The sequence below is a fragment of the Danio rerio genome, chromosome 5 (assembly GCF_052040795.2).
Source record: "Danio rerio strain M-AB ecotype USA chromosome 5, GRCz13ab, whole genome shotgun sequence".
NCBI lineage: Eukaryota > Metazoa > Chordata > Actinopteri > Cypriniformes > Danionidae > Danio > Danio rerio.
The window spans coordinates 25,179,473-25,197,342 of record NC_141025.1 but is presented as its reverse complement, the minus strand read 5'-3'; the positions used below and the strand labels follow the sequence as shown (position 1 = coordinate 25,197,342).

The following is a 17,870-nucleotide window of genomic DNA, read 5'->3' as shown; positions in this document are numbered from 1 at the left end:
ACACTTTTATAATTATTTGAGATCATTGTAGTTTAAAATTTGATTTAAAATTATAGTTACTATTAAAATAAATACATAAGCAAATAATTTATTATACTACGTGAGGTCATGACTTAAAGAATCAATTGAGTTGCTTTTTAACCACTCTGTTCAAAAGAACCAACTCGCATAAATGACTCGCTCGGGCTTCCCATCACTGAAGGGATGGAGGTTGACAGCAGCAACAGCAGACCCCTCCCCTGGACCACTTTATGAGTTTGTCCCTGTTCCGATTACGATCCAGTTTAATCGCATTGTATCTGTATCTAAAACAGACCAATTAAAAAAAATAAAGTCGCAAAATTGAAATACTTTTAAAAATGATAAATTAGTAAATTCACATTAGTGGATTCAAGAAAAAGCCCGGAACTTGTATACGTCTCCGGCGCCGGTCGGACAGTTGTCAGCGCTGCACAGGGAAACGTGCATGGACGACATTGAGGTCTTGTAAGAGGGGCAAATATGTACAGAAGATTGTTAATAAATATACATCAGGTTCGAAATGGATTAATTCATGCACAGAAGACACGAACACCCTCCGTAAAATGTAAAGAAAATGAGGGTTTTGCTCACACGTTTTGGTAAGTTGCAGATTTACGAAACTGACTGATGACAGATTTGATGGTCAGACTAGTATTTTATTTTGGTTATTGGTATCTGCAAATCTTAAAGTGATCTTAAAACTAAATAACGCACATATCAGAATTAAAAAGTGCTTGATTGACATGTATATTTTCATTGTATTGAACATGTTTATGTCATGTCTAATACGTGTATAAATGTTCATTTCAGCACATGTATTTATTTATATAAATATAAACAAACTGTTTTCAGGACCACAGGTTCAACAAGCCACAGGCCATTAGGAACCAGTAGCATCTGTTTTAGTGACAATAAAGAGAGCTCCACATCCCTGTCAGATGACAAAGAAAAGAGACGAGAAGAGAATGAGGCTAAAGCTGAAGTTGGCACTGATGGCCAGAGGAACACAGAAATTAAAAAGGGCCCGGATATATCAAATACAGCTTTGACATCAGAACTAGAGACTGAAGTAGAGTTGAAACCTAAGGAAATCAAGAAACCTGAAAAAGAGAAAACTGGGAAGGAGAGTCTTCTGGAGCTGCTTGGGGCAATGAAGGTGGATGTCACTACTGTGCGTAAAGTGAGACCCCCAAGGTTTCCTCGAATCAGTGAAAAACCCAGCACAGACCAAATGGAAAGCACACAGAGCATGTTTCAGGATGCCATGGCTGAGGGTTCGAAACAGCGGTGAGTTATACAAATACACATACAGTTGAAGTCAGAATTATTACCCCCTTTGACTTATTAGCCCCCCTGTTTATTTCTTTTTTCCAAATTTCTGTTTAATGGAGGGAAGATTGTTTCAACACATTTCTAAACATAATAGTTTTATTAACTCATCTCTAATAACTGATTTATTTTATCTTTGCCATGATGACAGTAAATAATATTTTATTTGATATTTTTCAAGGCACTTCTATACAGCTTAAAGTGACATTTAAAGGCTTAACTAGGTTAATTAGGTTAACTAGGCAGGTTAGGGTAATTAGGCAAGTTATTCTATAACGATGGTTTGTTCTGCAGATTATAAAAAAAAATGCTTAAAGGGGCTAATAATTTTGTCCCAAAATTGTTTTTTTTTTTAAATTTAAAACTGCTTTTATTCTAGCCGAAATAAAAAATAAGACTTTCTCTTGAAGAAAAAATATTATCAGACATACTGTGAAAATTTCCTTGCTCTGTTAAACATAATTTGGGAAATAAGAAAAAAAAGGGAAAAAAATCCAAAGGGGGCTAATAATTCTGACTTGAACTGTATGTGACCCTGGACCACAAAATTAAGTTTTGATATATTTACAGTAGAAAAAGTACAAAATGTCAGATTTTTTTTTACAAAGAAAAAAATATATTATTTTGACTCGTAAAATGTATTTTTTACTATTGCAACATAAAGGTTTGTGGTCGAGGGTCACATGTTACGGTATCATTTTTTTTTTGTTAAGGTAATTAATGAAGCTTTCATTATGATATGTAGCATTATTACAACTACTGCATTAACTAACCTATTTTGAACTAAGAAATAGCTTGAGAAATAGCTACATTTGTTAGGTATGTTATGTTAATGTGAGTTTAACAAAATATAACTCAACTCTAATAGTTATTAGTTTCATTAAACAAGACAGTTTGTTTAGATTTCTTAAAAATTACTATTATCTAAGAGTAATAAGTGCTTTACAAGTAGATTTATTATAATCAGCATTTCAGTTTAAAAACAAAAACCTTTATAGACCTTTTAATTAAAACATAACACTCTATAATGTACAACATGTATATATGTTTTATTTCATCAGTTTAGTTGCATTGCTTTATTTCATGACCTTCATTGTAAAGTGTGCTATAGCGAATCAGAATATTTTTAGTCAATATCTGGGGCATGCCGTTGAGAAAATTAAACATTTATTCGAAAAAATGACCAATTAAAGGGATAGTACACCCCAAACTGAATACCCTGTCATCATTTTCTCACCCTTCACTTGGTTCAGACCTGGTGGAGTTTTTTTTCGACTGTTAAACTTAAGAGAAGAAGTTTTGAAGAATGCTGAAAACCTGTAACCATTGACTTCCATAGGAGGAAAACAAATACTATGGAAGTCAGTGTTTACAGGTTTTCAGCATTCTTCATAGCTTCTTCTTTTGTGTTCAACAGAAGAAAAAAATGAGCGAGAGGGAGTAATCTTTCATTTTTAGGTGGACTATCCCTTTAAGTCTTAAAGCATTTGGTGCTGTGATGAATGTCACTGCCAATAAAACAGTTTGAATATTTTCAATTAGTGTTCTAAAAACCAGAATAATAAATAAAAATTGTAAAAAAAATAATTTGATGTGCCTATGATAACAATGTCATGCATGCTTTTTTAACTTGTTTTTTTTATTAAACTGTTTATAAACATAGTATACACAAAACATTTACTTACAATGTTTACATTCACAAAAAAATAATCAAATAAATAAAATTAATAGATCAATTATAATAATAAATAAATAAGAAGAAGAACTTGAAAAATGATTTAAAAAGTAGATAAATAACTAAATAAATAAACTCCAATATAAAGACAATAACTAAAACAATGCCCCATGGTAACATTTCAAAGTACAAATAAGTATGTTTCAATTAATGGCCAGGTCTGTTAAAAAATGTCTGATTTCAACTGCAAATCTGCAGTCATTTATTTATATGATTCAGCCTCTGTGTCCATTTTGTCAAAGTAGATCAGCGGGTCTTCATATCCAGTTCACTGTAATTATGTAGTACAAATAGGTAAGACATACTGAACTGATCAGAGGAAGCCATCAAGCAAAAAATAAAATAAAATAAAAATAATGGGTGCATTTTGTATTCCAAAACTTTTCTAATCTCCCTTTTAACCTCCTGCCAATACACTTATATTTTGGGACATTCCCAAAATATGTGAACATAATCTACAATCTCTCTAGCATTGTGATAATTGTAAAGATCTATAGAATTTGGCGACCACTAATGGGACTCTGAAGAACCTCATCTTCATCTTCCAGTATCATACATGCTTTATTTAGCAAGATCTGTTATATTGGAGTGTAAGCACTCACATATTTCATACACAAACGCTGAAGCAAAACGTCTGATAACGACACTTCCATGTGTGTATTCATTTATTAAGAGGTAAATAACTAGAATAAGTTTAGATTAGCTTTCAGTTTAGACATTATAAACATTTGTGATGTCTGAATAGCTCATTACCTCTGAAATTAAAGAGAAGGCTTTCTCTTTTTTTGCATGTATTTCAGCGAGACCTTGAATCCAGCGCTGGTTGCTGCAGCTTCTGCAGCTGCGTCCACGTTGCCAAACAGCCAACAGGTGGAGTCAGAGCTCCTCCAGCAGCTGAGGAAACATGAAGCAGAACCGGACGCTCAGAGAGCCGACAGACAGAACATAGGGTGGGTTATGAAAAGTCAACCTATTTTCTGAATGAATACTTTTATTGATCTTGAAATAAATGATTGTTTCTGGTGAATTACACTTGACTTTTCAAACAGTTATTTTTGTTTGACGGGATAGTTCACACAAAATTGAAATGCTGAAAACCTGTAACCATTGAATTCTGTAGGATTTGTTTTCCTTACCGAGGATCAATGGTTACAGGTTTTCTGTTTTCTTCAAAATATCTTTTTTTGCGTTCAACAGGAGAAATAAACATTCATGACCACTTGAGGATGAGTAAATGAGTAAATAATGAGTGAAATTTCATTTTTGTGAATTTTCAAACAAACATATACAGGCAAAACAAAACTAACACCCCTGGCTTCTGACGATATATTGCGGTCTTTTGAAGCGATTGATTTGTACGAGAAATTGACTGTTATTTAATGCATTATTATCTATAATGCTCCTTAAGACTTCATCTTCAGGTGCTATAGGAAGTAGTTTTGTTTGTGTGTATATTTTTTGAAACTTAAAGTGATATTTCACCCTAAAAATGAAAAAGACCTCATCATTGATTGAAACTCAAGTGTTTTTATAAAATTCCTTCTTCTGTTGCACACAAAGAAAGGTTTTCTGAAGAGCATTGGGTAAAAGCAGCCGCCACTCACATTTATGGAAGGAACAAAAATACCATTGAAGTCAATGGCTGTTTTTCCCAGAATTTTTCAGTATATTTTCTAGAGGTGTGAACCTACACTGGTCTTACGGTTTGGTTCGGTTATGATTATCATGTCATCGATTTGGTGCAATTTGATATCTTGATGCCTTGACGATGCTTCGCATACACAATTTGATATTTAATTTATATATATATATATATATATATATATATATATATATATATATATATATATATATATATATATATATATATATATATATATATATGTATATGTGTGTATATATATATATATGTATGTATATATGTATGTATGTATATATGTATGTATGTATATATGTATGTATGTATATATGTATGTATGTATGTATATATGTATGTATATATATATATGTATGTATATATATATGTATGTATATATGTATGTATATATATATATGTATGTATATATATATGTATGTATATATATATATATATATATATATATATATATATATATATATATATATATATATATGTATATATATGTATATATATATATATATATATATATATATATATATATATATATATATATATATATATATATATGTATGTATGTATGTGTATATATATATGTATGTATATATATGTATGTATATATATATATATATATATATATATATATATATATATATATATATATATATATATATATATATATATATATATATGTATATATGTATATATATATGTATATATGTATATATATATATATATATATATATATATATATATGTATATATATATATATATATATATGTATATATGTATATATATATGTATATATGTATATATATATGTATATATGTATATATATATATATATGTATATATATATGTATATATATATATATATATATATATATATATATATATATATATATATATATATATATATATATAATTTTGTCCTGTTTTGAACTGTACCTTTAAAAACTCAAGTACATGCACAGAACAACATGAGCATTTATAGTAAATAAACGAATGTAAATCTCCCGCTTGCTTTCTGAGCATTGTCGAGGGAGTTCTGACACCCCTATTATTGGTCACGTGCTTAACTTGCACTTGTATATTCAGAAGTATCACTGGAACAGCCAAGAGAAGAGGAAAAGTTACCTTACACCAGCAGGACAAAGGTCCACAGTGAGAGAGAGAGAGAACTAGAGTTTACTTTCATCTTCTCCTTAACAGTAAGCTGTATCTTTAGTGTCTGAGAAAGACTGTCCAGCAAACGCACACGCAGTGAATAGTTTCTGCGTTTTTAAGAAGTTGGAGTGTTTTAATTACTTGCGCTCGCCTCCCTCACCATAGTAAGCTACTGCAGTATAGCGTATATGTGATAAAGGACGTCAGTATGTAATAACTGGTTAGGATCTAATACTGAACCGATACCAAATTGTCTGCATCTGCATCGCGGTGCACTGAAGAAACAATTAATTTTGACACTCTCCTTTCTGTTCAGTAGAAGTAAGACAGTCGAACTGGTTTGGAACAAGTGGAGGATGAATAAAGGATGACAGAATTGTGTCATTTTTGAGTGAACTATCCCATTAAATCTGTGACAAAATATGGATAAAGAATTGCATTGGAAAAACATGAAGTAGGATTATATTTGTTGATAAAAATATATATATTCATATTTAAATGTATGAAATCTTTAAATAGGACAAAGTGAAATATTCATCCATTTGTTGAAGCTTTTATGTGATAATCTCAATCTTTACTTTCAGAGACATAATTGCTGATATGAAAGTTGGGAAAAGGCAGATGGGCAGATCAAACAGCAGGCCCAGCAATCAGATCCGCTTTGATGATGACGGACAGGGCTATACAGAAGACAGAAGCATTACCAGTGAACTGATGAATGGAATTCACAGAAGGTAATTAATAAAGTTATCTATACATGCACTCTGATGACAAAAACAGATTTTTGAAAAGAAATGGGGTAATGGCTGGCTTTCTCCACAACCACAATATAACTATTCATAATTTAACATTCATGTAATTATAGAGGTTATGGATCAGTAATTGAATTATATGCATTAATCTGAATAAGACAATACTATGATTAAGGTGTTTACATCATTACATCACCACGCTATCCACATTTCCTCTGGAGTTTCATGTAATTTAGGTGTTCGTTTTATTTGTTGACTTTAACTGCAGTTTGGCACTTTCACTTTCATTCCGCAACATTTCATGCCCTTCATTCGATTTCTATTTAGTTTTATTATGACCTTAATCTGATTTAGTTAATCAAAAATCACTGTTTACATGGTAGATTCTTAATTAGAGTATTGTCTTAATCATATTTAAATTAGATTATTGGTGTCCATATAAACATACTCATTGAGAGAATATGTTTGGCAACCTTGTATTTTATTAATTTTTTTGGTGAAGTTAATTTAAGATTTTTTATGTGTGTGTGTGTGTGTATATATTTGTATACATGTGTGTAGTGGAAAAAAAGCCACTTACTGTGTGTATTGCTTTGTTTCAAAGGAAGAACTCCTTCACTGGCAAGAGGTTAAACATCTTCTCTCCAGGTATGGAGCAAGAATCGTCAGAAATGGGTAAGACGTTCCGTTAATGGCATTAAACACATTAGTACTGACATATTTGTGTATGTATTTACTTATTTTGTCCTGCTCTGAACATTAGGCCCGACCCTTTGGGATATTGATTTAGCGAATCAAATTGTTCAGTCGACAAATCAGATGCCTCGTAATGGCTTTGAGGAGATGATGCAGTGGACCAAAGAGGGCAAACTCTGGCAATACCCAATCAACAATGAGGCTGGTGAGTTTCAGTTTAAGAACAGGCTCCAGCTCCCTGCACCCTAACTTTGGCTGCATCTTAGTCACCTCCCATGTTCAATGGTTAGGGCAATTATTGAGAAGTCAGCCGTTTTAAGGGCTGCCTCAAAAGCAACAATGTTTGAGTGCACTGAATGTTCATGGCTTAAAATGTCCCTCAATGTACCATGAAAATCAGGGCCCATTGATGCTCTGTATGGTCCCTTAGAAAAAGTTCAGACGCATGAAACATAAATTATGTAAACCACCCCATTCAACATAAACCGGAGAAGTTTTTCTAAAAAAAACCCTGCTATTTATTTATATTTAACCCGAACCAGCAGGTTAAGAACAATCTAGCAGAGATTGTGTAATTCTTGAAAAGGTTACTGGTGGATGAAGCAATCAAATAATTTTGATTTAATGTGCATACTCGTGTTGTTAATCATTTAACAGGTTTCTGCACACATCATATACACTAGAGATGTTCAAACATCAATGTTTCCCCATTAAGATTTATTTTTCAAAACATCCCTCTTTCCTGGGAGCTAGGCTAAACGAATAATCACTGTTATTGCACTCCTGACTGAAATCAGACCCTCAGTCACCCCACAGAGGTTCAAATCACAGAAATTGGCTGTTAATTTTACATTATTGTTGTGTCATACGCATAATACATTCTGCAAAACATTTCCTCAATCAGTTACAAATCACTAATACTCTAAATCATTAGTTAGGAACACGTTGTTGTTACTGTACTCTTAAACATACGCCACATTTACACTCTTCTCTCGATTTTCATGTAAATGATCACTCCTTTAACATCAATTACAGAACACATCAACTCATGCAGTTTTTGTTTGGACAGGCCGAAAATACATATGAGCAAGCAAATAGTCTTTTCATTCTCAAAAGGTCACCTAATTTTACTCTTAAATTGTTTACGGTTTTTCTATGTCCACATAGCTGTCGCTATCATCAAAGTCATAGTCTTTAGTCATAGTCTAAATCATCACCCATGTCAATGTTCATACCCCCTTCATACAGTCATTTTCACTATCTGATGTGATGTTGGCGCTGTAACTAGTCTATTTACTGATTATCATACAAATCGAAATATACACGGCCAACAGCATAATATCATTAGACTTATCCCCAGTACAGGTAACACTACAGTACAGGCCGAATAAATCCAATCTCCCCATTTGAATGACAAACCAGTCTAGCCATGAACTACTAGCTCGCTTAGGCACTTTTACGGCCATTCTCATCTAGGCTACAGTGTCAGAAATGGTTTACTGGAATCAGGTAAATTCTAGGTGACACTAGCAGCAATGCCAGTTTTGTTCTCCTCAGACCACATATTCCATGCACATGGAATGAATAGCAATGTAATTTCTCCTCCCTCTTCAGCTTTGATTTTCAAGCACAGCAATTCACCTCTCTTTTCTTGCTCCCTCTTTTGCCGGTCTGTGCTTCTGTTGGTGTTAAAAGTTGCAGCTTCACACACACACCTCTTGACTTTGTTGTTGTTTCTCCACAGCTGTGACCTTGTTCCACTCAGATAGCAGCCTGCTGTTTTCTTCATACAGTTTCAAAGCCTCCTTTTCTCTTCCACTCCTACGCTGTTTTCTCTTCAGGTGATGGAATTTTCCTGCCGTGTCCAGCATGAACCCACGTTGCCCGCTCTGTGACCTTCACCACTGTTTCAGTGGCCAGTAGCACTTGGAACAGACCCAACCAGCGCTTCGGTCTCCAGCTCCTCCTCCTTAGGTCTGGGATCACCATGAAATTGCCAGGCCTCAAACTGTGCAGCGGTCTCTCTGCAGCCTTTCCCTGTGCAGCCTTTAACTGTACACAAACATCGGACAACACATAAGACATTTTTTTACAATAATTCAACGTGTCATTCTCACACACATCTGCCGAGGGCAGCTACTGTTTTCCCCCATTCACACCTACATGCGGTGGTTTACCAAAGAGAATTTCAAACAGGCTCCAATTCATTTTTGTTCTTTTTCTCATTCTCATATACAGCAGGACAATGGGTAGAGCTTGAACCCATGTAAGTTCTGTGTCTTCACAACATTTTGCCAATTTGTTTTTCAGTGTACTATTTTCTCTTTCAACTGCTCCACCTGAAGCTGGATGGTAACTGCAATGTGTTCTCAAATCAATTCTCAAATACTGGCCCACTTGTTTGATTGCTTCATTAACAAAATGAGTACCATTATCTGAACTTATTTTTCGTGGAATTCCCCATCTTGGTAAAATTTCAGTCGGTAACGCTTTTGCTACCGCTGCTTAATCTTGTTTTGAGGTTGGAAAAACTTCAACCCATTTTGACCACGTCAACCATCACAAAACAATACCTCTTTCCATTAAATGGGGACAATTCAATGAAATCCATCATCAAATATTCATAGGGCCCTGTTGGAGGTGGGTGAGATGTCAGTGGAACTTTTATCGCTCTGGCCACATTATGTGTATTGCAAATTACACCTTGTCTACAAAAATTGCCTGCAAATGTGGTGAACCCCTTTGTGAACCACAGTTCTCTCATTTGCGTAACCATTCCTGTCTTTGACGCATGATCTTTACCTTGAGTCAATTTCGCAAAATGTTGGAAAAAATGTTTTGGTAAACAAGCCTTGCCCTCAGCACACTTCCACACATTATCTTTCATCACACAGCCAGACTGTCTCCATATGTTTTTCTCCAGTCCCTGTCGCAAATGTTTGCAAATCCTGTAAAAAAGAATAGACATCGTTGTTATTGTCAGCAGATAGCAAAGTAAATTCAGAACTCTCGTCACGGGACGCTGCCACTTTTGCTGCTTTCACTCTTTTTTCAGACAGAGATTTGCTTTGTGAGGTATGGACGTGCCCCAAAAATGTTACTTTTTATTTAACAAATTGTAGTTTTGCCAAACTGACCTTGTGGCCCTGCGCAGCTTAAGGATAGACACAGTGTCATTCACACATTTTCAGCACATATCAACAGGTCATCAACATACTGTAACAAAGCAGTTCCAGCTGTCAGGGCCAAAGGTTTCAAACTTTTTAACAACGCCTCATTGTACTGTCCTGGAGTTACTTACAGATAGAGAATCTTAGTTATTAGGATGCGATGCGTATTTACAAATAGCCACTTTATCAGTTAATAAAATTGAGTCCGGTAGTGCAGCCACTAAAGGAGCATGGAGTATTGATCGACTATCAGATTTTAGAAGTTTTCTGTTTCCACAGAGCCCCAAAATCATCAGCTACCCCAAACGCATATCTTGAATCAGTATAAATTGTGACTTCCTTTTCTGTCATCAGTTTACATGCTTCTGTCAACACCACAAGCTCTACGGCCTGTGCAAAATAATGCCCTGGTAATTTCCCAGAGGTCACCACAGCAAATTCAGTTGTCAAAGTGTAACCAACTTTATTCTGGCCTGTTTGTGGATTTTTAAATGCCGAACCATCCACAAAGAGGACATTGTCTCAATTTTCAAGTGATTCGTCCGAGAGGTCAGGTCGTGGTGTACACACCTGCTTGAGGGCTGTTAAACAACAATGATGCTCCTCCCCATCTTTCTCAGTAGGAAGAAGAGTAGCCGCATTAAACCCTGTACATTGTTTAACAGTCACATTTGGCATATCTAACAAGATAGTGTGATATCTCAGCCAGCGAGCTGTTGACAAAAGCGATATTTTTTGTACTTGGAGTGTCATGGACACTGCATGCGGCACCATCAGTATTTTTCCACAGCTGCCACTGCTCTTAAGCAACGTGGCAGGCCTACTAATACAGGGTCAAGTTTGCTTTAAAATTTAGGCCGCAGGTCGCAGCCTACCTCCATGGTCCTGTAAGAGTAATAACGTCATAAATCCACTCTTTTCATCTACCATCTGAACGAATGGTTTTGTTCAAACTGGTAAGACTAAAGTAGGCACCCCAGCCATTTGTATTTTCTTGTTTACAAATGCCTGTTCTGCCTCTGTTGTCCAGGTTAGCTTATCTGTAAATTTGATCCCCTTCCCTAAAGTTAGGGGCTCTCAGGGGCTGTTCAAAATTGCATAATTTGGAATAAATGTACGACAGTATGAGCACATTCCCAAAAAGGACAACATCTGTTTTTTTGTAAGTGGTTTTGGTACATTTTTTTTTATACCACTCACTCTTTTTTCAGACAGAGATTTGCTTTGTGAGGTATGGACGTGCCCCAAAAATGTTACTTTTTGTTTAACAAATTGTAGTTTTGCCAAACTGACCTTGTGGCCCTCCGCAGCTTAAGGATAGACACAGTGTCATTCACACATTTTCAGCACATATCAACAGGTCATCAACATACTGTAACAAAGCAGTTCCAGCTGTCAGGGCCAAAGGTTTCAAACTTTTTAACAACGCCTCATTGTACAAAGTTGGAAATGCTGTGAAACCCTGACACAAACGTGTAAAGGTGTAGCCTTTGCCATTGAAATTGATTGCAAACCAAAACTGGCTATCTTTGTCCGCTGGTACGCGGAAAAATGCATTTGCCAGATCAACCACTGAATAAAATTGGGATTTTTCGGGAATTTGTGACAAAATCGTGTACGGATTAGGAACTAATGGAGCATTTTGTTTGGCAGCTGCCATTCTGTCGGTATCCCTTATATTTTTTACAGGAAAAATAGGGGTGCGAACCTCAGAATTGTTACATGGCACGATAACACCCTGTTCCAGTAAAGCTTTAAATACTGGGGTAATGCCATCAATGGCTTCTTTTTCAAAGGATATTGTTGTTGGCAAGGTCTGTAATCAGATTTTGCAGTGATTGTCACTGGATCACAAGCTTTAATCAAACCAACATCATATTTGCTTTTACCCCCACAATTCATTTGGCATTTTTGCTAAAGCCGGTTGTATGTCTGCTGTGTTAAAGACTACCATGCAAGAATTCTTTACACAAAGTTTGTCAATAGCAGTCACAGTTCTTGAATTATCTATTTCATTTACACAGTCACACCTGAACGCTTTCAAGTGCTCGCTCCATTATACCCCACCCTCTCTGCTCTCACAGTCTCCGGCTTCAACGCATAATTTCACAAACTAGCCCGACTCCACACAGTGATACAGCCTGTTCTGACATAAGATAAAGTGGACGCTGCTTCTCAATCAGACACAGATATTACACACAAACTTTCTGTTCAGTACATCTTTTCTGAAGTTTTATTCACTTCTCTTAAACCAAGTTTTCTCAAATTCATCATCTGTAAATTACGACAATGACGTACAATGCAGTTCACCAGGAGACACTATATTAATGTCAAAAGTTTTTACTCGATCTTTAGCCAATTTGCAGATTAAATCAGCCCATTCATTGTTTTCAGTCAGCCATTCATAAGCCCACTGTTGTGTTTATGATTCAAATAGCAAACAACAAAACTCCTCTCCTTCTTCCACTCTCACAACTAAGGAGTCTGCTGTTAGAACTAAGTTTAATTTATACAAAATATCCCTTTCAAAAAGTGGTATGAGACATTTTGGCAAACAAACAAAATGCGTGGTTGAAAACGTTGCCCCCCTCTGTCTCACAAATCAGCGGAGCTGTAAATTGCTCAATCACTGTATGACCAGATGCAGACAGAGACTCGTGAAGTTTGTTTGTTAAAGGTATTTCACACTGTAGGTCACATGGTCGTATGCAAGATCTGCTAGCTCCACTATCAGCTAGAAACTCAACCAATGTACTTAATCATCATAGAGTATTTTGGCATATTTAAAAAGGCTTCGTTATTAAAGAACAATGCCATTTCATCAGAAAAATGATCAACTTTACTGTGATCAAAATTACAGTGGGAAATGCAAGCTTTGTCTTCATTGCAGAGAGCTAAAAGTATGTCAGTGTATGTGTATATGTGTGTATACAATGTGTCTGCATTTAAACTTGTTTGTAAAAAATGTTCACTTCCTTTTACCGCTTGGGCTGCTTGCCCAGACCCACTCCGTTCTGCTTTTCCCTCTCCACACATCAGCTCCTCGTTGTTGATTTGCGCCTTTCAGGTCAATTCTTGACCAAAAGTCCATCTAAGTGGCAAGTGCAGACATTTGGTACAGTTTTTCGTCACATGCACCACAGGCTCTGCAGGTTTCATCGCCATCCGTCACATTCCAGTTTCTCCATCTTCTGGTATCTTTCTCACCCTTGACACCTTTGTGGCCTTTGAACTTGCGATGTCTTAGGTTGTCAGGTCTTGGTTGGATCTTCGGCCACTTGTACCAGAGCCATGTGCAGCTCGCTGTCAGCTTGTCTTCAGCATGTTGAGCACACAACAGAATGTCTGTTAAACGTCCATTTCTCCAGTTCAAACAGATATCCTCCACTCGCTCGAGGTGGGAATTCGTTGGTGCGGTCGGAGGTCTTATGGGACAGTAGCAGTTGAGGTCTGGGTCAGTTCTCAGGCCTCGCAGCTCAGCCATGGGATAGTGATGGTACGGCGATACATGTATGGAAACAGATGTATAGAAAGGATTAGTAGCGCTAATTACTCTTTCATTCTCACTTTAACATTTTTCATTTGCTTTTTCCTTCACTTTATCTCCTTCATCCTTTTCCCAGCTGCCTCTGCAGCATTTTCCTCTTTGCCTCTTATCTGCCTTCCTGAGCCAACAATCAACAGTGTCTCCCCACGACGCACACACATGCCTTTCGCAACAACAATCTGCTTTTCCTTCTGCCTTCTGAATCAACTCTTTCATTATGTTTAACCTAATAACACTCAACATTTTCTTTCCCTCAGAAACTTGTGATACTTTAGTGGTTTTCCTATATCTTGCATGCCTTTTTTCCCTTCTTTTTCCATATAATTTTTTCCCATATTTCAAAATACGTGTATCATATTTTCTCACCTTAATTTTGGACTCCCCCATGCTGGCGATACCCCTCTCTTTTTACTTTTTTGGTACCTATTAATCTGTTGGACGTCTCCAACAGATTTCGACTTTTCACCTAAAATCAAAAGGTTAATCTATCCAGCTTTAATTGCGTGCCCCCCAATTTCAACCTCCTTTTAGAAGTAAATTGCACAGCCCCTGATTTCAACCCCCTTCTGGGAGTAAATTGCAGTTAGCTAGCCAAACATGTTAAAAAGGTCTTGATCTTAGTCAGGCGCCAGATCTCACTTACTTAAGGTCTTGATCTCAGCCAAACACCAGATCTCACTTTTAAAAAGGTCTTGATCCCTGCCTGATGTCAGATCTCAATTGCTTTAATCACGCTACTATCCCTCAGAGACAGAAGTACCAGCATAGTGATGGCCCAAATCACAGTGAAAATGTTTTGACTGCCCAAAAAAGGCCAAAAGCTACTCAAATCTCATTTATTAAACAAAGAATTTGTCTCTTACCAGAGAGTTCAGATGCCACTTGAGTTCTTTTTCCCAGATGTCAGTGGGGTTCCTCTCCGAGCCTGGTGGTCGGCCTCTCAACCGAGCGAGGCAGGGGTGTGACACGAAGTCCCAGGATGATCAGTCATCGTCCGCAGGGTCCGGAAAAGTTCCTCTAAGACATCCCGCTATTCTGACACCAAATTGTAGGGGCAATTTTCTTTAACGAGGCTCTCTCAGTGTTCAAGAAGACAAATTCTTACCCAAAGTGTCTTTTAAGCTTTTATTCTTTGCAAAGAAGGTCACAATCATACAGCAACGACAGTTTCTGCAGAATGGGACCCTGAAAACAGAGTGTGCTCTCCCTTATGTCTGGTTTCTCTCTTGTACTGCTTACGAGGTCACTTCTAATCAGGCCATACCATGTTTACGTTAGCTGTCTCTCCGCTCTGATCCATGCCACTTACAAACCATACCATGTTTACATCGGGTGTCTCAACCTTTCATGATACAAGCATAGGATGAAGGACAAAAACAGGGTAGTCACGCACAGTAAAGTTAAGCAATATAGAAAATGCATATAAATCTGAAAAATGAATATAAATGAATTTCCATTACACTAGTGAACCAAGCTCATCCCTACCAGTGCACAAATTCATGAAAACCAGGCATTGCCAAACTTTTCAGGCCGCGACCCCCAAAATAACAATTACCCCCAATTTCCTCTGAGGTGGTTATAAATACAGAAACCTTGCATGCAATGGCGCACACACACACACACACCAATGGACATCTATGTCAGTGCTGTAAATGGGCCATAAAGTTTAACTTGGTGTTATAAAATTAATCTGCTGCATCTGACGCTATTGCTGTGTCTTTAATATAATGTAATTACCCCAGGGGTCGCAATCCTATAGAACTAGTAACTATAAGCTACAATAGTAACTATATAGTATATGGCATAAACGACTAATTTCCTCTTCAGTAGGTTATGGATAAAAAATGGTTTAATAAAAATAAATAGATTTTTGGAAATCACCAGGCGACCCCTGATTGAGACGCACTTTTTGTCTTTTCACATATCATGCAATTTTCCTCAGGTCTGGATGAGGAGGCGAGCGTACCCTTCCATGAGCACGTGTTCCTGGAGAAGCACCTGGAATCGTTTCCCCGGCAGGGTCCAGTCAGGCACTTCATGGAGCTTGTAATCACAGGCCTCTCAAAGAATCATCACCTCACAGTTCAACAGAAACAGGAGCATATCGCCTGGTTTAGAGACTACTTCCAGCAGAAAGATGATGTAATGAAAGAGGCTCAAGCGTAACTTTACTGAAGATCAAAACCAGAGAGGAATAAAGTCCGTTAAGATGCTTACTGCAGTAATGACTAATAGAACTAAGCAACAATTGCATCCATAATCTGCTTAAGTCTCCATTGTTGTTGTTGTTGTTTCTTTTTGGTCAGATGGATTAAATATACAACCTGCTGCAGATTGTCTGAGTTTGTGTTATATTATTAAGACATATTAAATCTTTTTCATTAAATTGTATGCTGCTCGTTATTCAGTTCACTGGTATGTTTTATGTGTTGCTTTAAAGCAACATAAAGAATTTTACAAAATAATTGAGACAATTACTATTTTCCTTATTAACACCAACTTTCAAAGCTACAGGGCGTCTGTGGGCTCTTAAAAAGTATTAAAAGTTAAGTCAATGTAGAAAAAATTAAGACTCTTAAAAAGTATTAAAAAGTCTTAAATGCTATTTTGCAAGGTATTCAATTTTAGTTCAGTTTTGATCATGCAATCTGTGAATATCAGGATGCGGTGTAGTTTATGAAGTCTGACTAGACTTGACATCATGCTGCTTTGATCACGACATCAACCAAGGCAACCATCATTTCTGCAGTTCTAAAGGCGCCAACCTGCTGCATTAGCTACATTTAATAGATTTGTGTTCAGTATATAAATAATGTTTAGTTTTGGATTAGTGTCTTGCGTTAATATTTAGTAAATATACTGTAAATCATAGGTCTTAAACTCAATTCCTGGAGGGCCAAAGCTCTGTAGTTTTGTTCCAACCCTAATCAAACACAGCTGATCCAAATAAATGAGGTGTTCAAAAGTCATGAACACCTTCATAAGTTGGATCAGTTACATTTGATTAGGGTTGGAGCAAAACTGCAGAGCTGCAACCCTCCAGGAACTGAGTTTAAGACCTATGCTGTAAGTTCAAATATCACCAGTGTTTCCAGTTGAAACCTAAAGTAGTTAGAAGGTTTTAAAGTGTATGGAAAGAGCCTAAAAAGTATTGAATTTCACTCTCTGATTCCTGTATATACTCTGAGGTAGGGAATATAATTAAAAACCCTCATGTGCATTATTTAGCAACTGAAGCTGATGTATGCAAGTATTAAGCAAGTGTTAATGCATCTAATTTGTTGCGCAAAGCCTTACAGGGTTTTTAAATGACCACATAATTAATAATTTGCAACTAATATAAATTTAAGGAAATTTATGGAAAATCATGCTTGTCCAATTTAATATTAAACTTATTCTTAACATTTCTGTAATACTGCATAATGGAATTACAAACTCGTATTTGGAAGTCTTGTAAATACATGAAGGCTCATCTGTAATCCATTCATAGTGAGGAAATATATTCCCATTATACAGTATATGTGTTCTTCACTGCTTATTTATATTTTTTCGTTCATCACACACAATCCACCATAGCTCAAGGCTGTTAAATATGGACACATACACAACCAGTGTTGCCAATTTACCAATTTTGTTGCTAGATTTAGCAACTTTTCATATTTCCCTTGCAACTTTTATTCAAAAAGCACCTAGCAACAAATTTAGCTATTTTTAACATTCATTTGGCTACTTTTAGCAATTTTTAAACAGTGACTCAAAAGAGCAGTGGCTGCAGGCTTCACTCAGTAGAGAAAATCCCTAGCTCAGATTGTTTTTCA

At 36.1% G+C, this 17,870-nt stretch overlaps 1 protein-coding gene across 1 annotated transcript; it reads left to right on the top strand.

Moving 5' to 3' along the window:
* The first annotated feature begins 501 nt into the window (after window positions 1–501).
* Window positions 502–16,218, top strand: mrps31 (mitochondrial ribosomal protein S31). The gene is made up of 7 exons (NM_001128328.1): window positions 502–620; window positions 874–1,308; window positions 3,886–4,035; window positions 6,472–6,621; window positions 7,244–7,314; window positions 7,403–7,540; window positions 15,995–16,218. Exons 1-7 carry the CDS (start codon window positions 502–504, stop codon window positions 16,216–16,218), a joined length of 1,287 nt encoding a protein of 428 aa, NP_001121800.1.
* The last annotated feature ends 1,652 nt before the right edge of the window (window positions 16,219–17,870 follow it).